This window comes from Sitophilus oryzae, unplaced genomic scaffold, assembly GCF_002938485.1.
Source record: "Sitophilus oryzae breed Bouriz unplaced genomic scaffold, Soryzae_2.0 scaffold_2015_pilon_pilon, whole genome shotgun sequence".
In the NCBI taxonomy this organism is placed as follows: domain Eukaryota; kingdom Metazoa; phylum Arthropoda; class Insecta; order Coleoptera; family Curculionidae; genus Sitophilus; species Sitophilus oryzae.
The window spans coordinates 8,428-32,772 of record NW_022146742.1 but is presented as its reverse complement, the minus strand read 5'-3'; the positions used below and the strand labels follow the sequence as shown (position 1 = coordinate 32,772).

The 24,345-nt window shown below is 33.4% G+C and overlaps 1 protein-coding gene across 7 annotated transcripts; it reads left to right on the top strand.

Annotated features, from left to right (window-relative positions):
* Positions 1-4,373: 4,373 nt before the first annotated feature.
* LOC115884120 (dual specificity protein kinase TTK) lies at positions 4,374-24,063 on the top strand. Of its 7 annotated transcripts, none has more exons than XM_030902617.1 (8): positions 4,375-4,830; positions 5,024-5,125; positions 5,201-5,383; positions 5,428-5,905; positions 5,968-6,227; positions 6,278-6,441; positions 23,462-23,679; positions 23,727-24,063. In XM_030902617.1, exons 2-8 carry the CDS (start codon positions 5,076-5,078, stop codon positions 23,991-23,993), a joined length of 1,620 nt encoding a protein of 539 aa, XP_030758477.1. In that variant the 5' UTR covers positions 4,375-4,830; positions 5,024-5,075; the 3' UTR covers positions 23,994-24,063. The 7 variants fall into 7 exon arrangements, with proteins under 7 accessions (XP_030758473.1, XP_030758477.1, XP_030758476.1 ...); XM_030902616.1 differs by having other exon boundaries at positions 4,375-4,932; XM_030902613.1 differs by lacking the exon at positions 5,024-5,125 and having other exon boundaries at positions 4,374-4,830.
* The last annotated feature ends 282 nt before the right edge of the window (positions 24,064-24,345 follow it).

Genomic DNA, 24,345 nt, shown 5'->3' with positions numbered 1-24,345 from the left:
TATTTTTAGTAACACCTTTATACTTAAAACTTAATTTTGTATTATGCAAATATACCAATTTTATTGTTATTTTATTCACATTGTATTCAGCCATCACTTAAAATATTTGATATTTATTTGGTATTATAAATAATCAACACTATTCATTAAAAATTACTGAACAAATATATGTTATGCTTGACATACATTATATATTATCAAACAAAAACACATTCTTCTTTTAAACTGTATCAGTCTTGTCTTTACAAAAATCTTTTTTAAAATTTGAACTCAAAATAATAATCTTTTTCATGATCTTTAATACACATATTCTTTATTTTTCCCTAGATCATAATACCTACTGACATGTTTATCTTACGTGTTTGAATCTATCAAAGCTGAACCAACAACACTTGGAGTGGAGATTCCACAATATGAATAAAATAAACATAATTGTCCAGTTTTCATTAATACTATCATGGGAGAATATTATTTTTAAATTTATTAAAGATATTTTCAATAGAATTCTCTTGATTTATAACTCCCCACTTTTCTTGCTCTTCCGGACACCTTAGGTTGCCTAGTATAACTATCCTTTACACCAGGAATACAACAAAGATGAGGCATAGCACCAAAAACGCACTCCACTTAGGGTGCAGCCACACTATCCTAAAAACGGCGTATCGGCGTAACGGCGTAACGACCTTGAATCGATTTCCAGTAATTCTATTGGCTGAAATTTTTGACAGATGAATTTGACAGATAAAATTTCTGACAGATGAATGTTTCACAGGGTGCAGCCACACTATCCTAAAAACGGCGTATCGGCGTAACGGCGTAATGACCTTGAATCGATTTCCAGTAATTCTATTGGCTGAAATTTTTGACAGATGAATTTGACAGATAAAATTTCTGACAGATGAATGTTTCAGCCAATAGAATTACTGGAAATCTATTCAAGGTCATTACGCCGTTACGCCGATACGCCGTTTTTAGGATAGTGTGACTGCACCCTCAGCCAATAGAATTACTGGAAATCTATTCAAGGTCATTACGCCGTTACGCCGATACGCCGTTTTTAGGATAGTGTGGCTGTACCCTTAAGCTTTATTGATGAATTGTTAGAGTCTTAAAAAACACACACAAAAACCACGATAAGTAAAAAATATGTGGGCACTTTTAGGTTAAATCACTTACACAACGTGTAATTTTTCAATTTTTCTATTTTTTATGCGAAACCGAGAGTGACCATATATCTGGTAGTAGTTTATGTCACTTAAACACCAAAATAATTAGTTTTTTGCACTACAATAATAAATAATACCAAAAATCAAAGAGTTAAAACCAAAAATCAACCGACAAAATATAAAACGGGGTAATGGTGTGGATCCGGTGGCTGACCTTGAAACGAGTTTTTGCTGCATATAGTCACAGACACTAGGCATGCGCACATCTTCGATGTTGCCAGATTGCAAGTTATTTTGGAATTATTTTCAGTAGAAAACAAATATGTGCTTTTCAGTGTTCTTTTGTCAATATATACCGTATGATCGAAAAAACGGCGTCCAGTTGGCTGGGAAATGACGATTGAGGACATTTCCCATATAAAATGACAGCGATCTTCATTTCATAGTCATCACTGACACTATTTTTTTTTTCAATCATAGTACGCGGTATATTATTTATATTATTATTTTAATATTTCGCACAACACGTGAACGCTTATTATGTATTTTTATAGTCAATAAAATTAAATAGAAATAAAACTCTAGATTCCTATAATTAATCTAATTGCTCTAGAATATTATGCTACGTTTAAAAAGGGCTTTATTAAAAATTCGGGAAATTAAAAGGGATGTGTCTAAGTTTTTTTTTTAATTTTTAAATGCAATAGCTCCATGTCATGTTCATAATAGTTTTTTAACATTCCATCAACGCTACGGAGACCTTAAAAGGCCTTTTAGCCTCCGTAATTAAAATTGTAGAATCAGCTTCAGCAACATGAACAGTTACCTTGTTTAATTCTGCTTATACATATATTGCATTATTTTTTCTGCTACCTTAAGATTTCTCTATTCTTACACCTACAGGGTCCGGCAATAGTGTGTCGGGCATCTGTAGCTCCTAGAATAAGAAACTTGAGAATTCTGTTTAAGTGCAAACCTAAAGTATGTATAAGGATGTATTTCCGGAAAATATTTTAACTTCTATTGGGTGGCTCAAAAAAATGTGAGTGGATTTGGATGATTTTTTTGAAATGGAACACCCTGTATATTATTGCATTTTTGGCTTCCTTTCAGATCACTTTACATAATCCTAAGATATGAGTAAATCTATTTCGATAGTTTCAGAGATATTAAAAAATAAATCAAAAATATATATTTTTTAACCCTTCTTAAAAAAAATATTAAAAATACAAGAACTGTTCTGAAATCAAAACTATATTAGATATTTACTTTAGATGGTCCGTTCTTACTTTGCTATAAATATGGTAATCGTAAATCATACAGGATGTTCAATATTTTACGCCAAACTTTCAAAAATATAAAATAAATTTTCTTCGTTTTTTTAAATGGAACACCCTGTATATTATTTTTTTATTTAATGGAGAATTATAGAATGAACATTTTTTGTATTTAAAGTATATCAAAATTTTTAATAGTTTTCCGGATACAGGCAGTATTATTTCATATGGCGCTTTCAATGGTAAAATACGAGAGAACAATCATTAGGTGGCTTTGATAAAAATTTACTGTGGAAAATGCCATATGAAATACAAAACCGGGAATATCTGCGAAACCGTTGAAAATTTTGAAATACTCTAAATGCAAAAAGTGTTCATTTTTTAATTCTCCATCTATTGAAAAAATAATATACAGGGTGTTCCGTTTAAAAAAACAAAGAAAAATTATTTTATATTTTAGAAAGTTTGGCGTAGAATTTTGAACATCCTGTAAGATTTACGATTTCCATATTTATAGCAAAGCAAGTACAGACCCTCTAAAGTAAATATCTAATATAGTTTTGATTTTAGGACAGTTCTTGTATTATTAATATTTTTTTAAGAAAGGCTGAAAAATATATAATTTTTATTTACTTATTAATATCTCTGAAATTATTGAAATATATTGACTCATGTCTTAGGATTATACAAAGTGATCTGAAAGGAAGCCAAAAATGCAATAATATACAGGATGTTCCATTTAAAAAAATCATCCCGATCCACTCACACTTTTTTGAGCCACCCTATAGAAATTAAAATATTTTCCTAAAATACATCCTAGTACATACGTTAGGTTTGCACTTAAACAAAATTCTCAAGTTTTTTATTTTAGGAGCTACAGATGCCCGACGCACTATTGCCGGACCCTGTATATGTGATTTATAAACCATATTTTTCCTAATGGAAGGATGGAATAGGATATGCAAAATTAAGATATTTTAACATTTATTTTCCAGACAAAGCATAATATAGTATTAAGATTAAGACATAACAAATATTATAAGAAAGATCTTAATATAAATCACAAACTAACTAAGTCTTAATTTGGTCTTGTATAAACACAGGTATAAAACCAATAAGATCAAAACTCAACCTTCACCATATTGTCAAGATTTGGCATTATAGGAAACAAGAAATTACAGTAAATTAAGAAAAGAATATCAAAGTACACGATATTAAATACTGTAATGTATTCTACGACACAAACCATCTCTCTTCTAAAGAGAAAAAGATAAAACATAAAGCTTATTTTTGTCTTATCACCACACTCTTCGATAAAATATATGTCTAAAATTGCTATTAATCCACTAACTTGATATTTTTAAGAGATTATGATACAAACATTATAATCAAAGTATATTATATTAGTAACATTATAGGTAAAATGTTACCTCTATCTCCCATTCGCCTGTATTTTTCTATAAGACTCGTCATGGTAGTACTTCAATACATCAATACATATAATCAAAACTATTGTTGCCTGTAAATAACTAGAAATTAAATGACTTGAAAGAAATAAAATAATTCTAATAAGTTTAAAACCATTAAGAAAAAATCCGTAAATGATATAATTTTTAATTCTAATGTAAATATATAAATAAATGTTATTATTATTACAATTTTATATATTCAATTTTATATATCATTCCTTAATTTTGGATATCAAGATAAATCTGAAATTATAAAATTAATTATAGAATTTGTATTATTATTGATTAACACTCAAAAAAAAATTTCAACTACAAATAATTCGAAAATAAACTGCAATTTGGCAACATCGACGATGTGCGCTTGCGTAGTATCGATGATCAAATGCAGCAAATATGGGCTTCAAGGTCAGCCACCGGATCCACACCTTTACCTAAAACGGAATCTAACCCAATATCTAAGTATGTACAGCTGATGAAGTAAACAAAAGTCCGCCCCTAGGCTGATCTTTTAAAGAACGGCAGTGAACAAGAACACAACAGCAGACATTGGCAGTTGGCAGACATGCAGACAACAGCAAACATTTTAAATTATAAACAGCAGATAAACAACTGTAAACAGTAAACAGTTTCATTCTATGGTACAGAGGTTTCATTCAGCAGTTTCACTGGTTTCAGATTCTATGAGCTGCTATATGAGTTATGAGTTTGAGTTATTTCAGTTTCAGAGCACTATATTTTTTGATTTGAGTTATAAAAATTGTTTTCATATTTTCTGTTTGGCTTATGAAAGCAGATGAAAGATAGTTTGTATGCTATATTCTCAATGAGTAGTCTTCCAGTATGGCTTCAAGATAAATGGAACAAAGTATATAGGCCTCGTCAGATCAGATCAGCTCTACAGCAAAAAGGAGACAAAAAGTTATTCTAGAGACAAAATAAAAAAACTCTGACGTTAATTAAAAATTCCGTATGATCGAAAAAAAAAAACGGCGTTGAGGAGACAAGACAAAGTTTAAAAAGGCAGCGATTTTTATTTCCAACCAAGTTTCACAGTTTTTTTTTTCGATGATATGGTGTTTTAGTTAATAAATTTGGTAAAATTTAATTCCAGTTAAAAAGTAGTGATTGCCCTATAAATTGTATATGTACATCCTTACAAGAAAATGGCGAAAAATGATCAAATTAATAAGTCTAAGACATCAGCAATAGATATGTTGGTATATGTTTGAATCAATGACGTCTAAATGTTTGACTACTATATATATATATATATTTTTTTTTTGTTTAGGGAAGGATTTATCCTTACACCGCTAAACAAAAAGAGTTTAAGGAACCGGTTGAAGCCTGATATAGAAGATATCTCCGAAAGCGATGAAGAAGAGTCAAATGATATAACAGGTAGTCAACTATCTCTCAAGAATCCTTCAAACATGACTGCACATGAATCATGTGTTTCAATGAGATCTTTGGAGTAGGCCTATTTTTTATTTTATACTTTTGGATAAAATTATTCAGTTTGTGTAATACTTTTAGCATTGCAAACAATGGTTTTAAGTTAAAAGAAGGTGAACCAGAAAACAGTCTTGATGTGTCTATATTATATGACAACAAAGGAACTATCTGCGATTCTATTGAATCGTTGAATGTTTCAACATCTAAATTGAAGAATGATAGTTTTGATTTGGATTTTTCTGCTTTATCACTACATACACCACTTAAAAGAAAAGAGATTAATTTTAACTTTGTTACACCACAAATTAATATTATACCAGCTACTGAAACCAAATATATCAATAAATCCAGTCAATGTACAATAACTCCTAAAGTTAATGTATGCAAGAATTCAAGAAATAAGACATTATTTAAAACACCCATTGGCAAGTCTTTAAATGTTCAGCATTCCACAAGAAAATTTCCTGGAACTCCACTTCAAATAGTTAAATGTTCAAGTAGTAAGAAATCAATGTTAGCAGGCATATATGAAAATCAAAATGTATAAAAATGTACAAGTAAAATAGCTATAATTATTTTCTTAATATTTATCTTCTATTGTAGAAGTTTATTCCAGCACATATTTATGGGAATGAAAACTATAATAAAATTATAGTAAATAATACAGAGTACCTTATTATGAGCTTATTAGGAAAAGGTGGAAGTTCAGAAGTATATTATGGTTTTGAACCATGTGAAAAACTTCATGTAGCCATTAAGGTTGTAAATTTATCAAATCCAACAACCGCCAGTGGATATATAAATGAAGTTAAAGTGTTAAGTGATCTACAAATTTGTGATAGAATTATTAAAATGCATGATTAGTATGTCAAATACCATTCCGGGAGTTTTTATTATTTGCAATTATTTTTAGTGAAATACAAAATGATAAGTTAGTTGTTGTTATGGAGAAAGGGGACAAGGATCTAAGTACTATTTTAAAAGAATTAGCTGGTGGACAATCTTGTTTGTCTGGCCATTTACTTACATTTTTTTGGATGGACATGCTATATGCTGTTAAACAAATTCATATGAAAGGTACTTAATTATATAATTTATAGATATTTTTTTGGATACAGTTCATAAATTATATTTATGTAGTGTTGTATAAAATGCTTGAGAATTTGTTTTGGAAGAATGTTGCTTGAGAACGGAAGTTTTTGAGAAAAATGAGAATTTTGAGCAAAAAGAAAAAAAATTACAATAGGTATTTAGAACATAATACGTTATCCTCTTCCTGAGCTTCAATATATTGCAGAGTAACTATCAACACTACATACCTACTGTAATTAGTAAATTAAAAAGGCAAATCACTACAAAATCTATGTAATAGAAATAGAGATCGCAAGGCAGAATTAAATTCTAATTTACCACTATACATCAAAACACTTTACTTTTAACACAGGACGCGCGTTTTGCTAACTGCAGATAAACTAGTAATTGGAATATTAAATTTTAGTTTTAATAATCTATATTGTGGAGAATTAGTGTTTTATTTGGCTGTAAGTTTAAAGTATCAAACCCAAGTAGCATTTTTGGACACATTTTATATTTTGCAAGTATCAATGTTCGAAAAATTATATTTACAAATAATACAATATTATCTAAAAAAAGGCGTCAGCGATGGCTATGAAATGAAGATCGCTGGCATTTTATATGTAAAATTATTCTAAAATTTTTGATTTTCTTGGGATTTTTAGGTTCGGGAAAAACGCTGATTTAAGTTTTCATTTGGGTTTTCATTATTTTTATTTGGTTTAAAAAAACGTTTCGGCTAACTATAGCCTTCATCAGTGTTGTGTCATATGAGAAAAATAGTGTCAAATATAATCCAAAAAATTACATGTACAATATAATTCACACCTCATAATGTTTACTGCAATTAATTAACTAATATAAACTTATCAAAAGATGACCACATATTTTTTAAAATTATTATTCTTAACACTAAAATTATCTACATTGACTATGGAGTACGCAGTAAACATTATGTGCGTGGTGTGAATATTTTATATGTAATTTTTTGGATTATATTCGACACTATTTTTTCATATGACACAACACTGATGAAGACTTGATGAAGAAAAAAAATTAGAATAGGTATTTAGAACATAATATGTTATCCTCTTCCTGAGCTTCAATATATTGCAGAGTAACTATCAACACTACATACCTACTGTAATTAGCAAATTAAAAAGGCAAATCACTACAAAATCTATGTAATAGAAATAGAGATCGCAAGGCAGAATTAAATTCTAATTTACCACTATACATCAAAACACTTTACTTTTAACACAGGACGTGCGTTTTGCTAACTGCAGATAAACTAGTAATTGGAATATTAAATTTTAGTTTTAATAATCTATATTGTGGAGTATTAGTGTTTTATTTGGCTGTAAGTTTAAAGTATCAAACCCAAGTAGCATTTTTGGACACATTTTAGGTAATATTTCTAATAATTCTGTCTGTTTCTTGACACAAAATGGAAACGGTATGCCACAAATAGGAAACATTTTCGAAACAATGTACTTAAACAGTCGTTAAACGGTAGCCTACTAAAATGCCGTTAATAGATATTGTGACGTCGTTCATGTCGGCGGAAAGTAATGCCTAGCCTTAAGCTTCTAAGGATCTTCTAAGTTTAAGTATCCTATATTTTATTGGCTGTACTTAAACTGCCGTTAAACGGTAGCTTACTAAAATGCCGTTAATAGGTATGACGTCGTTGATGTGACGCACTTGACGGCTTTATGAAATATAGAAATTTTATAAGGACTAACCAACGCTATCCACCCCACCAAATAACCAACTTAACCAACGCAACTAACCTCGACACTGATAAAAAATATAAAAAACAGATATAAATTAGTAAAAATCAACCAACCCTACCAAATAATTAACTAACCAATGAATTAACACCCTCCAAATAACCACGCTAACCAACCCGCCAAATAACTAAACCAATCCAAATAAAAAGAGTGAAACCAATGCAATAAGATCGCGCTATAAGCAAAAAAATATAGAAAAGTCTTGGTCGGCGTGAGATTTGAACCAGGACCATTCGCTTACGAAGTGATAGCCTCAGCCACTGACCCACAGGTGCTCTTGCAGAAAGCTTAAGGCTAGGCATTACTTTCCGCCGACATGAACGACGTCACAATATCTATTAACGGTATTTTAGTAGGCTACCGTTTAACGGCTGTTTAAGTACATCGTAAAATATATAGGTTTCGAAAAGGCTGTACTTAAACTGCCGTTAAACGGTAGCTTACTAAAATGCCGTTAATAGGTATGACGTTGATGTGACGCACTTGACGGGCTTTATGAAATATAGGAATTTTATAAGGACGCAACGCTATCCACCCCACCAAATAACCAACGCAACTAACCTTGACACTGATAAAAAAATATAAAAAACAAATATAAATTAGTAAAAACCAACCAACCCCACCAAATAACCAACTAACCAATGAATTAACACCCTCCAAATAACCACGCTAACCAACCCGCCAAATAACTAAACCAATCCAACCAAAAAGTGAAACCAATGCAATAAGATCACGCTATAAGCAAAAAAAATATGTCTGCCGATTAACGGCAGTTTAAGTACAGCCTATTTTATTTCTAATTATTTTTACGATGTACTTAAACAGCCGTTAAACGGTAGCCTACTAAAATGCCGTTAATAGATATTGTGACGTCGTTCATGTCGGCGGAAAGTAATGCCTAGCCTTAAGCATTCTGCAAGAGTACCTGTGGGTCAGTGGCTGAGGGTATCGCTTCGTAACCGAATGGTCCGTGGTTCAAATCTCAGGCCGACCAAGACTTTTTTATATTTTTTTTTGCTTATAGCGTAATCTTATTGCATTGGTTTCACTCTTTTTAGTTGGCTTTGTTTAGTTATTTGGCGGGTTGGTTAGCGTGGTTATTTGGAGGGTATTAATTCATTGGTTAGTTGGTTATTTGGTGGGGTTGGTTGATTTTTACTAATTTATATTTGTTTTTTATATTTTTTATCAGTGTCGAGGTTAGTTGCGTTGGTTAAGTTGGTTATTTGGTGGGGTGGATAGCGTTGGTTAGTCCTTATAAAATTTCTATATTTCATAAAGCCGTCAAGTGCGTCACATCAACGACGTCATACCTATTAACGGCATTTTAGTAAGCTACCGTTTAACGGCAGTTTAAGTATCCTATATTTTATTGGCTGTACTGTAAACAGCCGTTAAACGGTAGCCTACTAAAATGTCGTTAATAGGTATTGTGACGTCGTTCATGTCGGCGGAAAGTAATGCCTAGCCTTAATCGTAACATCGTAAAATATATTGGTTTCGAAAAGGCTGTACTTAAACTGCCGTTAAACGGTAGCTTACTAAAATGCCGTTAATAGGTATGACGTTGATGTGACGCACTTGACGGGCTTTATGAAATATAGGAATTTTATAAGGACGCAACGCTATCCACCCCACCAAATAACGAACGCAACTAACCTCGACACTGATAAAAAAATATAAGAAACAAATATAAATTAGTAAAAACCAACCAACCCCACCAAATAACCAACTAACCAATGAATTAACACCCTCCAAATAACCACGCTAACCAACCCGCCAAATAACTAAACCAATCCAACCAAAAAGTCGAACCAATGCAATAAGATCACGCTATAAGCAAAAAAAATATGTCATGGTCGGCGTGAGATTTGAACCACGGACCATTCGCTCACGAAGCGATAGCCTCAACCACGGAGCCACAGGTCCTCTTGCAAAATGCTTATAGGCAGGCATTAATTTCCGCCGATATGAACGACGTCACAATATATATTAACGGCATTTTAGTAGGCTACCGTTTAACGGCTGTTTAAGTACATCGTATTTTATTCGATGTACTTAAACAGCCGTTAAACGGTAGCTTACTAAAATGCCGTTAATAGATATTATGACGTCGTTGATGTCGGCGGAAAGTAATGCCTAGCGATAGGCATTTTGCAAGAGCACCTGTGGTTCCGTGACTGAGGCTATTGCTTCGTGAACGAAAGGTCCGTGGTTCAAATCTCACGCCGACCAAGACTTTTTTATATGTTTTTTGCTTATAGCGTGATCTTATTGCATTGGTTTCACTCTTTTTAGTTGGCTTGGTTTAGTTATTTGGCGGGTTGGTTAGCGTGGTTAGTTGGAGGGTGTTAATTCATTGGTTAGTTGGTTATTTGGTGGGGTTGGTTGATTTTTACTAATTTATATTTGTTTTTTATATTTTTTATCAGTGTCGAGGTTAGTTGCATTGGTTAAATTGGTTATTTGGTGGGGTGGATAGCGTTGGTTATTCCTTTTAAAATTTCTATATTTATAAAGCCGTCAAGTACGTCACATCAGTAATTTAGTAAGCTACCGTTTAACGGCAGTTTAAGTACAGCCGTTGGTTTAAGTACAGCCGTTAGTTATTTTTATTACATATGTTTCCAATGTGGTGGCACTAACCTTTTCCTGAAATGGGTAGTTATTGGGAAAACTGGAAATCGTCCGATTTTCACTAAAATTGGTATCCATCCTATTTTGAGGTCGTAGATTACGAATCTGAACTTTTTTCTTGGCGGTCTCTTACCGTTTTTCAGAAAAACGGAAAATTATTAACATCGAATTTTTCTTAATTTCTCATATATTTAAGGTTTTCTAGCACATATTTTGTTAGGTATTCAATAAACAATGATGTTATTGCTATTTTCTGTTACTTTTTTAACCAATTCTATGCATAGAGAAAAATTTGCTAAAATAAATTTATATAAACAATCTGAAAATTTTGGGTTATGTGTAGTGTGTGTGGAAAATTTGAATTAAATAATTCGACTAATAATTCGATAGTAAATTAAAACTAACTAATTCGATTATCTTTTTCGATATAATCGAGATAAAAATTAGTAGTATTTTATATTATATCTGTGGTAACCGAATTACAAATGAACATAAAACATAACCTCTTATGGACGAATATTAGTAATTAGTACCATTAGTACTATTTATTAGTATTCTTTCGTTCTGATCGAACTGAAAATTTTCATTTATACTGATTTATAAAGGGAATCGACAAAGAAAGGAACGATCCGATATAGAAAAATCCAGAAATCATTGTTATTTTCTATACCACCTAGGAATAAATAAGTTTAAGTGAAAATTTTCATTTCGTTCAGAACGAAAGAATACTACTATTATTTGGTTCATTTCCATCTCACCCAAATTTCACCGAACACCTGCCAAACACTAAAATTAATTTTCTTCTTTTATCTAAATAATTATTTTTTATTACTTTTTATTATTTACTTTTATCTAAATATTAGCACTAGCTGGGACGAATTTATTTTTAGGTTAAATTTATAATTCTACTAAATAATTCGAATTATTAATTCGATTGTGAAATATGAAAACACGATGGTGAAAATAATTCGATTATTCCCATCACTAGTTATGTGTTTCTGGCATTTAAAGCAACGTTGCCAATGCTAAACCTAAATTTAGCGTGTTTTTTTCCCTCATTCTGGGATTACGAAAGGCGGTCGCCAGAAGAACGGCTCCTTCCCATAATTGCTATTTTACCAACGAGATCTGACTATCTCTAACCACGAAGTTGCACGAAAGAGTTTTGATTGCATTGGTTACAGCTTCCATACGGAGGGTGTTAATCTTTTGTTGTTATATCAAAAAAAGATTAACCCCCTCCGCAAAGAAGTTAAAACCAATGCAGTCAAAACTCTTGCGTGCAACTTCGTGGTTATAAATAGCAAAGAATATCTTAATACCCTAGAAGTCTCGTCTCGCATCAAAATCTGACCTGTCGATGGGGCCTGGCTTTGGCTAGCGAGGCACCAACTTCGTGGGGCCTCGCTATTTTGCTCGGAATTGAACGAATAGACGCGCGGCGTTGCCTTGTTTTGTCTGTACTTTCTTGAATAGTTTTAAATTATAGTTTTAAATTTTATCTATTTCTATAATCAGTCTTTCCGTTCTCCGCACTCCGCAGTTTACATATAATATTATTATCTTATATAATTCCCGTGTTACAGTTTTGGTTACCGTACTCCTCCGAAACGGCTTAACCGATTTTGATGAAATTTTATATGTGTATTCAGTAGGTCTGAGAATAGCTAGTTATATATTTTTTATACCCTTAAGTGATAAGGGTAGTCCACCCCCATTTTTTTATTTTGTGAAAAAAAAATATTTTTATTTTTTTTTATTTGGCATTAAAAAATACAAACAACACTAAATTTTCACCGTTCTACCTTCATCCCCTATTTTTTAATAGGGGTTGTTTTTTTAATTTTTTGTTACCATCTCCGAAACGGCTTTTCATATGTATATGTATATATTTTCATACATATATTTCATAAACTAAAATAACTTCATTATTTGAAGTAGTTGAAGTTGTTGGCATTTTGAAAAAGCAATCAACAGATAAAAAAACGCTGCTAAGACTATCAAAATGTTGATCTAATAACAATTTGACATTTATACTATTACGTGAAAAGCTACTTTTTTCCAAAGCCTACCATGACTTCACTGAATCATCGTTTCTTGTTCACTGTTATTAATATCTTAATTATTAGATATTAATACCTCTGGTATTATGTTATTCTGGTATTTCGTCGATTTTAAAATAAACTAACTGTTTCTATCTTATTTTTTTGTTGGAATGGGCATAATCAAGACGGCTACTGATACCGTGTTTTAAAAATAAGGTAATTAAGGGCTTATTTTTTGGTATTTATTATAATTTTGCTAATATCTTCGGTTTGAAAGAAGATATCAAGATGCGGTTTTTGCTCACTTTTTAAGCTTTTACTACTTTTTACCATCAGCTAAAATTACGTATACTCTCGTATTTAATTGTTTTGAAAAAACGCGCTATGTTTGTTAAATTGTAAGAAAGCGCCCTTATCTACGTTCAAAACCTTATTATTATTATTTTTATGGTATAATATTGTTACGTTTTTCGTCGGTTCCGTGTGGATAGAAAGTCACAATTTATTTAAACACAATTTATTTAACACTAATTAACAAAAACAATAACGATTAAAAGACTTAAAGAACTATTTATAACTTATTTAGAATTTATCTAATTATTTATCTAACAGAAATTTATTTTGAATTAGCGCGGCGATTGTAACTGTACGCGTCGATCGGTTATTTATCTCTATCTCCTTCAGGTTTCGGGCATCGGCTTATATATGAGAGAAACAGACAGTCCAGACATATCTCGAAAACGCCTCTCGCCTTCGGTAAGTCTGGTCAATGGTTTTGCGATGGTGGCGAAACCCTGTACATAGCGGCGATAGTATGTGCATAGTCCCAAAAAGCTTCTGAGTTCATGTTTGTCTTTGGGTATCGGCCACTCTTCCACTGTCTTGGTCTTCTGTAGATCTACAGCAACTCCCTGGGAGGAGACCACATGGCCCAAGTAGTGTACCTTTTCTTGACACAGATGACATTTCTTGGGGCTAAGTTTCAAACCAAAACTTGCAAGTCGCTTGAAAACTTCTTCCAAATTCTTCAGATGATCGTCGAAGGATTTCCCCACCACTATAATGTCATCCAGGTACACTAAACAGGTGGTCCAGGATAGTCCCTTTAACACAGACTCCATTAGTCTTTCAAAGGTAGCTGGCGCGTTGCACAATCCAAAAGGCATGACGGTAAATTGCCACAGTCCGGAGCCCACCGAGAACGCTGTCTTCTCTCTGTCTTTCGGCGCCATGTCGACTTGCCAATATCCACTCTTCAGATCTAAGGTAGAGAATATTGTCGATCCCGCCAGTGTGTCTAGAGTATCGTCTATCCTCGGCAGGGGATAGCTATCCTTCTTGGTAACATTATTGAGCTGCCGATAATCAACACAGAACCTGGTGGTACCATCTTTCTTCTTTACTAGTACTACCGGCGATGTCCACGGGCTGTTAGATAGTTCGATAACACCCTCTTCTTTCATTTCTCAAAGGATCTTGTCAGTTTCTTCACGTTTGGCGAGTGGAAGTCTTCTCGGATGTTGTTTGATTGGTCGTGCATCTCCGGTATCAATTTTATGTTGTACTAAATTGGTACGACCTCTCTGCCCCGCTTCTCCTTTATCAAACACATCTTGATACTTAATTTATTACCCTCGTCCTATTTCGCTGTCATGATTCCTTGGCTCCAACAGAATAATACTCCCATTATTCATTTTACCTTCCAGGCAACCATCCAAAAATATCTCACAGCGCTCAGGGATCGAAACATCTTTTGCTACCACCACGCGAAGCGTCTCCTCACATTTTCGATGCAGAGCCACTTCTTCTTCATTTATTTTCAAAATTCCTTGTTTGAGGTTTAGCTCAAAACCTCTAGTGGTCATGATGTCCATTCCGAGAATAAGTTCATCTTCGATGTCTGCTACTAACACTCAATGATTAAAACAGGTGCTTCCGATAACAAAATTAAGATCTACCTCTCCATGGATGAGAGCGGAGCTTCCTGTAGCTGTACGTAGCCGCCATTGTGTTGTTTTAACCTTCTTCGATATTTTAAGAATGTCCGGTCTGATGATAGTTTTCGTCGCACCTGTATCCAACAGCATGGTCCGGAACTCTCCATCAACAAAACCATCCACAAAAATGCTGTTGAACTTGTGTTGTAGCGATGCGACTTGAACAGTTTTCGTTGGAACCTGTTGGGTACTGCTCCTTTTCTTTACAGTGACTCCTTACGTGTCCTGCCTGGCCGCAATTCCAGCAACAAGTCGGTCCTTTCTTGCCCATGTACTTCTCCATGACTTTCCGTACAATGCTTTCCACGGATTCGTCGGAACATTGGTTGACCGCCCGTACTCTCACTAGAGACCGAGAACTTTGTTTCGCGGCCTCAAATTCTAGGACACGTGCTAAAGCATCCACCAAGCGCGTTGGGTGGGCTAGGAGAAGTGCTTGTCTTGTCTCGTTGTCACGTAAGCCGTCGGATAATGCCTGTACTGCCAACCGCTCCATAACATTCTCGGGCGTAGCAGGGTACGCAAGGCGAACGAGACGGGCTACATCGGCTTCAAACTCCTGCAGAGACTCATTTGCCTTTTGAATGCGATTTTTTAGCTGGGGATGATAGACATGTTCCTAATGAGCTTGGCCGTACCTCATTTCTAAATGTCGTACCAATTGCTGATAATCTCCCTGTTCCGATGGTGACAGTGTCTGCAGGATATCAGTCGCATCTCCTCGCAGTGCAACAGTCAAAGCGGTAGCCTTTTCAGTGATTGTCCATCCGTTCGCTCTCGCAGCGGCCTCAAACTGGCAAAAATAATTGGCCCAAGCGGGTTTTCCGTCAAACTGTGGAGGTTTCATAACTGATTTTGAGGCATACCTATTTTCGACTAGTTTCGGTCCCTCCGATATTTCTTGACATTTTGGTGAATTTGACTTCGCTATTTCTTCTTTTAAAATTTCGATTTTTCTGTTAACATCGTCCTCAATCTGTGCTATTTTGTCTTGTAGCTCCGTGGAATTCTCTATAATCTTTTCTTCTAATTCCCTGGAACTTTCTATTATCTTGTTATATAAACTTTCTTCTAAATTAAGTATTTTATTATTAAAGCTGGCCTGTATATCTTTAGAATTTTCTATGATTTTATCTTCTAATTTTTGGGAATTTTCCGTCATTTTATCATTCAAAGTTTCTTGCAAATCCTGGGAATTTTCCATAATTTTATCTTCTAAATTAATTATCTTACTATTCAAATTGTCGTTTAAATTGTCTTGCAAATTTTTCAATGACGAGTCAAGGTCACCTTCCAGCTCAAAGCAAAATGTGTCAGGATCCTCAACTTCCTCAATCAAAACCTCTCTCAGTCTGGCTTGCAAAATGCTTTCCTTTCCATCTGTCTCGCACTCCCTCTCTTCCAATATGCATTTTAATTCCGACACTTTCAAGTCTTTCAACAATTTTTTCGAAGCCATTTTCAGTCTTTTTATTTTTCTAGTCTATCACACACGCCACACTTGACACCAATTGTTACGTTTTTCGTCGGTTCCGTGTGGATAGAAAGTCACAATTTATTTAAACACAATTTATTTAACACTAATTAACAAAAACAATAACGATTAAAAGACTTAAAGAACTATTTATAACTTATTTACAATTTATCTAATTATTTATCTAACAGAAATTTATTATGAATTAGCGCGGCTATTGTAACTGTACGCGTCGATCGGTTATTTATCTCTATCTCCTTCAGGTTTCGGGCATCGGCTTATATATGAGAGAAACAGACAGTCCAGACATATCTCGAAAATTCTTAGCGGCGTTCTTCGAACGTCGGTGGGCGTATGAGTCGTAGCCGAGTGGCCAAGCCTAAGGCCGAGTTCACACGGTACGGGTCCGCAACAATATAGAGTAAGAAACTCTATTTTAAACGAGCCCTCGTTTGTTGGATTCTGATCATCCAGTCCGGAGTTATTAACATTTATATAAAGATAGATCTAACCTGAAACAAAATATATTAGGTTACTGATTATTTGTTATTAAATTGCGGAACTACATGGGAATATTTTAGTGTAAATGTAGTAAACCTTATTAACATTCAATGCGTTCAAACACCCGTCTTGTAGATGTCGCCGCTTATACCCATTTTATTAAATAAATCTGGTATGCGGATAAAAAATATCTTCGATTTAAGTAAATTTATTTCTACATTTATTTTTAACTTTTGCAAATAACGGCGGCAGCCTGTGGTTTAACATTTCACCATACATCTTATTAGTTATTATATTTTGTATGAATTAACTTGGTGCTAGGTAAGATTTATCCATAATATTTAAGATCAGCAAATCATTTATATAATTTTCTAGCCATTATAGCAAAGAGTTACAAAAGAGAGAGAGAAATACACGAGGAACTTAAACTATCGCCTTTTACTTCATCAAACCGACCTTCAAAATTTCCCCCTGTTACAAACCTTCCCCCACCACTTTATTTTAGCAGATAGGGGAAAATGGTTCTAACAAAGAAAATCCAAAATTTACTGAAGATTATGAAGCTATTACTTATAGTACACCTTATCTAGGCAAAATGGTATAAAAACTCCATTTTCTTATTTTTTGTTGCAGTTGTGCCCCCTAGCGGTCGTTCTACAAACTTGAAAATAATTTCCAGCAATTTCTCATAGCCTCTTTAGTTATAATTATTTTTTTCCGCAGCCCCTACGGCTAATACTTTCCGAGATACAGCCGAGAGCTATTCTTAGTGGGACACCCTGTACATATGAAAGGACAATGCAAGGGAAACCGTATTGGTGGGACGAGGACATCGTATTAAAGAAAAAAGGGAACTAAACCAAAGATTCTTAACAACACAAAAAAAAGATAAAACGCTGTTTAAAGAAGCACAAGCAAAAGTCAAGAAAATATCACACAAAAAAAGAATGAATCCTGGGAAAGAAAATGTTCAACAATTCAAACCTATCTTAGAGTAAGGAAAAGCACTCAGAGCTGGAAAATATTAAGATCATTGCGCCAGGAGATATCACAAGAGATATCATAATATCCACAATTCTATTACAAAAATGGGACAAATACATCAGTGATCTGCTAGAAGAAGACATTTGCGTCTAGTCGTACCGTGCAACTCTTCAATCTCAACCCACAGGTCCGGCGGATGCGCATGCGTATTGGAACGGCAGAAGAAAGTAATGCTTCAATCAATTACTAAATAATATAAGGACCTGTAACGCCCATATACGGGCTGCAGCAGAATTTATGACCTTAGACGCCATTCTTTTGATGGCAACGAATGAGTCATCAACTGGTCACCAGCGACAATTTAGCGATTTTTAATAGTTTGTGTGTAGTGAACTTTTTATAAACTTTATTACAATGGTGATTAGTTCTTCAGCTTTCAAGTGTAAAAGCAGCAGCGATAAGAAAGAGTCAGGAGTTACGTTTCATAGGTAAATAAACAGTCCGCTCCACCTTTTTAGCGTTTTCTTAGTTTTCTTATTGAATTCGATAATTATTTTTCTGATATTATATGTACTTGATGTGTGCTATACGTCGATGCTAGTTTTGTACCTTTTGTTAACATTTTAATACGTTTTTTTTCGTAATTAATTAGTATGATACCACCGTATACACCATAGGCGTAGTCAAAACATTTATCAAAAAATATAAATATCTCTTGAAACAGCTAGGTTAAGAAAAATATGTGCCACGGCACTGTTTGGTGACATCGTAACAATTTGCTCTCGGGTGTTATTTGTCCTTGGATTTTTTAGTCATTGGTCATTGGCTTCAATAGAGTCTGGTTTCGAAAGCAGCGTGTAGCTCCGTGGTGGAGGCTGCCGATTCGGGAGCAACGGGACGATGGCAGAGGCTGGCAGAGGCCTGGCAGATCCCTGGCAGAGGCAGAGCTTTTTTTACAGCTGTTTTTATTTTTTTAGAGTTATTGGTAACAGCGATCAAAATACGCCGTAGGTGTATTTTGATTGCGCTGGTTAGCCTTTGGTGTAAGCTTTTTTGTTTATAGAGCGCACGCGAAATACCCGATCGATTTTGTAGAACTGTTGGTTATATAGTGTTACGTTTTTCGTCGGTTCCGTGTGGATAGAAAGTCACAATTTATTTAAACACAATTTATTTAACACTAATTAACAAAAACAATAACGATTAAAAGACTTAAAGAACTATTAATAACTTATTTACAATTTAACTAATTATTTATCTAACAGGAATTTATTTTGAATTAGCGCGGCGATTGTAACTGTATGCGTCTACCGGTTATTTATCTCTATCCTCCTCAGACCTCAGGCGTCTGCTTATATATGAGAGCAACAGACAATCCAGATTTGTCCCAACAATTCTTAGCCGTTCTAGAAGGTCGGCGTCGCCGGCGTATGAGTCATAGCCGAGTGGCCAAGCCTAAGGCCGAGTTCACACGGTACGGGTCCGCAATAATAGGTTAGGATATATTATTATAATTTGTACGTTTTTGAAATTTATGTTAAATTATGCTACTGTTACTTAAGAACTTACTCTCGAAAGTTACAAGTTTATAATAAAAGACAAGAAAATAACCCATGATTTAAATTTGGCGGGCATCATCGGAAAATGATCGGGAGAATTCGACCGCCATCGGACCTGTTGGTTGAAGTTGAAGAATTGCATGGTACGGTTAGACGCAAGTCAAGAAGACTGAGACGAATTTAAAGAACCCATAGGAATTAACACAAACGTATCAGTTTCCACCTCACCCATCAGAATATCTATAAAAGAAGTGAAATATAAATGCAATTGTTTAAAAAACAGAAAAGCGGCCGGCCTTGGTAACAATACAGCAGAATTAATAAAGTTTGGAACCAAACCAAAAATTAACACCTAGCAGAACTACCTACAAGAATGGAAAGAATCGTATCTTACCCCAATACAGAAAAAGGCTGTAAATATGAATGCGGAAACTACAGGATAATTGCAGTTACAGAGTCAATAAGCAGGCTATATAGAAAGGTTCTGGAAGCCAGAATAGAACACGAATTTGCCGACTACGAAGCTGAAGAACAAGCTGGATTTTGGGCAGGAAGATCTACTGTCGACTACCTCTTTTGTGTCACACAAATCCTCGAAAAAAATATCAGCTGTTAATAAGGAAGTCCTTATCTGCTATTCGTTGATCTAAAAAAAAAGCGTACGATAGCGTCCCGCTTGTTAAACTGTGGGAAGTACTGTATTTCGAATTAATTGGCAATAAATAAATGATTATTGTATTTATTGAAGAAAAGATTTTTCATTCATCCGTTTATTTTTTTTATTTTAAGCGTAATTTAGAGCCAGAAAAAAAAATTATATATTAAAAAAATGAAAACCTTGCTATTATTTTTTAATTTGGATGTAGTATATCGCAGAAGTGTAAATTGTTTTTGGGCTTCAGAAGAGAGGCATCGGCGTATCCTCTTGCTTAAAATGCAAACACCAAACTAGCGCTGCATCCAAAGATTTTTGAGGTGGCACTTCTCATGTGTCTTTATTAACCATTTTTGTTATATATCTAAGTAAAACAACGAAAAAAGTCTCTAGATCATAAATGACGGCAGGTAAACAAAACATGCATGAGAATATATACGGAATAATCCATTATGGACCACCCTGTTAAACCTATAGTTATTCCTGTTATCATAAAACCACTTAAAATTTGCATGACTATTGATGACTATTAATTTCAAAAATAAACTGTGTTTAATAAGATGTTACTTAAAACTTACCCATTTTAAGTTAAAGCGTTAACATATTTTACTTGATTGTAAATAGCGACACGTCAAATGTTTTGTAGTTAAAAGGCGGCATTTGAACAGTTTTTTTGTCGCTTGTCGCCTTTTAACTTCAACTTCTTACTGTATTTCAAGACAGAAAACGAAACAAGAAAGAACCAACCAACATTTTTTTAAACAGAACTTGTTCTATTGTCTAAAAATACCTATAAATGACTAAATACAATATTTCCAATTAGTGTCGAACAATAAAATCGAATGTATATATTTTTATTAGTGAAGGACAACATCGAAAAGTTTTTGCCATTTTTTTCAAAACTATGGTTTTGTCACTTGCCGCCTTTTAACTGCCGACGGCAGAACACATCCCTTGGTTAGGTTAGGTTAGGTAATAATTAGGTTAAATTTGTAAGAGCGAAGTGAACTTCCCACCAACATTTTGCATTTTTTTAAATTATCATTACATTTTTATATTATTTTTTAATATGGCGAGATGGCTTTGTTGACTATTATTGTAATGTCATATTGACGTAATGTCGTTTTGCGCTTCGTACGACTACCAGCTTTACGATTATTGTAGTCTAAAAGTAGTAGTGTAGTCCAGTTTGTCTAAAACGTTCAACTACTCTTTTTATCGTAATGCAATGAATGCGTATTACTCTAGCGGCATATATTCATAATTTCGCCCATATTCAACAAGAGCAACTGCTTTTGTACAGGGTGGGTCAAATTGGACGCTTTTAAACGGAAACGCCCTTCTCCATAGGAGATAGACGAAAACTAATATCGGTGTCTGAAGCTCAATTTTCATGAAAAACATGATGGTGAAAACCACACATCGATATCTGTTACCGTTTCGAAATTACGGGGTGTTTTTCAAAAATGTGCTTTTTTAACAGGTCGCTTGATATGGAAAATTTTGTATTTCTATGAAAACATTTCCAAAGCACCTTTTTACGTAGAATTTAATGGTTTAAGTATAATTTTTTAAAAATTAATAATTTAAGAGTTATCCACAGAAAAACTAATTTTTTATTTGGGACACCCTGTATATTTTTGATCAACTGAAAAGAAGTTAAAATTACCTTTCCAAAAATTAAGCACACTTGATATTTTGTTATAATCCTCTTCGAAATACAAAATTTTTAAAAGTTCGCCACTTTTAACTAGTAGGCTTTGGACCCCTTATTGATGATGCCCCTAATGGAACTCGAAAACATATTTTTCCAGCAAGACGAGGCACCACCTCAGAACGCTGAACTTATCAACAAATTTTTGCAGCCAATTTCAAGAATAATTGAATAGCTAACCAAGATCCCAGCCATTGGCCGTCGAGGCCGCCGGACTTAGTGCCTATGGATCTAATCCAATGGATATCTTTGCGGAAGAATAAAGGTTCTAATTTTTAAATTGCCCGTATAATCTAGACAAGAATTAGAAATACTTAGCAGTTATGAGAGGGTATCTGTCACCCCACTGAATTAATCAATTTCGCGAGAAATGTTTAGAAACGGCCCCGTCTGTCCATAACAGAAGACGGTCGATATGTCGAACACTTGTAGCAAAATCTCATGTCTTGGTTTGCTATTTATTTTTATTGTTATTAAATATAGTTTAAATGTGTTGATGTTGGTTAAATATAGTGTAAATTGTTATAAAAGTCTGCATCTCTCATTGCAAATATTATTTTCTTTTTAATTGATGCTCACAGCTAGAATTTTTTTGCGCCGTTCAAAGCCTATATTTATTTTTTAAAGTGGCAGAATTTTTATAAACCCTATATCTCGAAGAGGAATCGACCAAAAATATCAAGTTTGCTATATTTTTGAAAAGGTAATTTTAAATTATTTTCAATAAATGAAAAATATACAGGTTGTCCCATATAAAAACCAAATCTTCTGTTGATAATTCTTAAATTATTAATTTAACAAAAATATACTAAAACCATTAAATTCTACGTGCTTTGGAAATGTTTTCATAGAAATACAAAATTTTCCATAGCAAAAAAGTTACAGCGATTTGTTAAAAATGCACATTTTTGAAAAACACCCTGTAACTCTGAAATGGTAACAGATATCGATATGCGGTTTTCACCATAATGGTTTTGATAAAAATTGAGCTCCAGACACCGATATTAGTTTTTGTCTATCTCCTATAGAAAAGGGTGTTTTTCTTTAAAAGCACCAAAGCACCACAGCTTTAAAAGCACAAATTTGGCCCACCCTGTACATTCTTCAACTCTAGGGCACCATATGTAATCGTAGTTATACAAAATGTAATTGCCAATATGACTTTATAACAATAATCACCTAAGCAACCAAAAAATATTGTTCTGGCCAAAAAATATTGTTTCATGAGAATTTATTCAGGAAATTATTGTAGTACAGGGTATTTTAAAATTAGGATAAAAAAACAACCCTGTGATTAACCCTGTATTATAAAGCTAAATACTAAAGTGTATAGACAAATTAAAGTAAATATATTTGTATACAGTTTGCTTAGGTTTGGTTTGGCAACATAAAATAGGGATAAATATAAAAAAAATATAATACTTTAAATTTGACGGAAAATTGTCCGTTGCGTTTCTTTGCATCTGAGTGTATATTAATCTGAAATGTATTCTTTTCTGTAGAATATACATTATTTTGATGTATTAATGTATCATGGTTATTTATTATTATTATTTTAGTGTGCCACTTGGCATGTTTTTTTTTGTGTAGTATACAGTATCACTTTGTGATTAATTGAATTAATATATTTGTTTCTGTTTCTATTTCTAATGTTTGCTTTGCAGGTATAATTCACTCAGATTTGAAACCAGCTAATTTTATATTTGTTGGAAGAGGCTTAAAATTAATAGATTTTGGTATTGCATCAAAAGTTCAAGAAGATATGACCTCTGTTTATAAGTCAAACCAAGAGGGATCTTGCAATTATATTAGTCCTGAAGCTTTAAATGTCCAAAACAATGAGAATATCAATAGTCCCAATTATGGAAAGCAAAAATATCAAGTAAATAAGTCCATTGTTATTATATTTTGTATACTATAAGATTGTAGGTTCATTTGAAATCTGATGTGTGGTCGTTGGGATGTATATTATATCAACTGGTCTACTGTAGAACTCCATTTCAGCATTTGAATCAATTGTGGTCTAAATTGGCAGCTATTATTGATCCAAAATTCAAGATAAACTATCCTCCTGCTCCTCAAGTGTCTCAGCGATATTTAAATACAATGAAGAGATGCTTACAGCATGACATAAAGTCAAGACCTTCCATTGATGAACTTATAAATGAATATGAACAAGCTTTACAGAATTTATAATATCTACATTCTTTTCTTGATTTTTTAACAGTACATACCTATTTATATTTTAATAATAATAATTTTATAATTATAATCCTTGTTTTATTTAAAGTATCTCAACCTAAGATTTAGATGGCAGGACGCAATTTTCAGTCTTCTACTACACAAAAAAATATTTTTTTTACTCTGAAAGTTCTAGTACCGTATGATCGAGAAAAAACGGCGTCCGGTTGGCTGGGAAATGACGATCGATAATATCTGCCATATAAATTTACATATAAAATGACACCGATTTTCATTCCAAGCAGATATTTTATTCTTATTCATACAATTTTAGCTTAACTAATCAAAACAGGCAAATTAAAAAAAT

Excerpts from the sequence above, each read along its gene's own strand:
- LOC115884120 (XM_030902613.1), top strand. The coding sequence starts at position 4,706 with ATGAAAGATAGTTTGTATGCTATATTCTCAATGAGTAGTCTTCCAGTA. Across the intron at positions 5,906-5,967 it reads GCATATATGAAAATCAAAAT|AAGTTTATTCCAGCACATAT; the intron begins GTATAAAAATGT and ends CTTCTATTGTAG. Across the intron at positions 23,680-23,726 it reads ATGGAAAGCAAAAATATCAA|GTTCATTTGAAATCTGATGT; the intron begins GTAAATAAGTCC and ends ATAAGATTGTAG.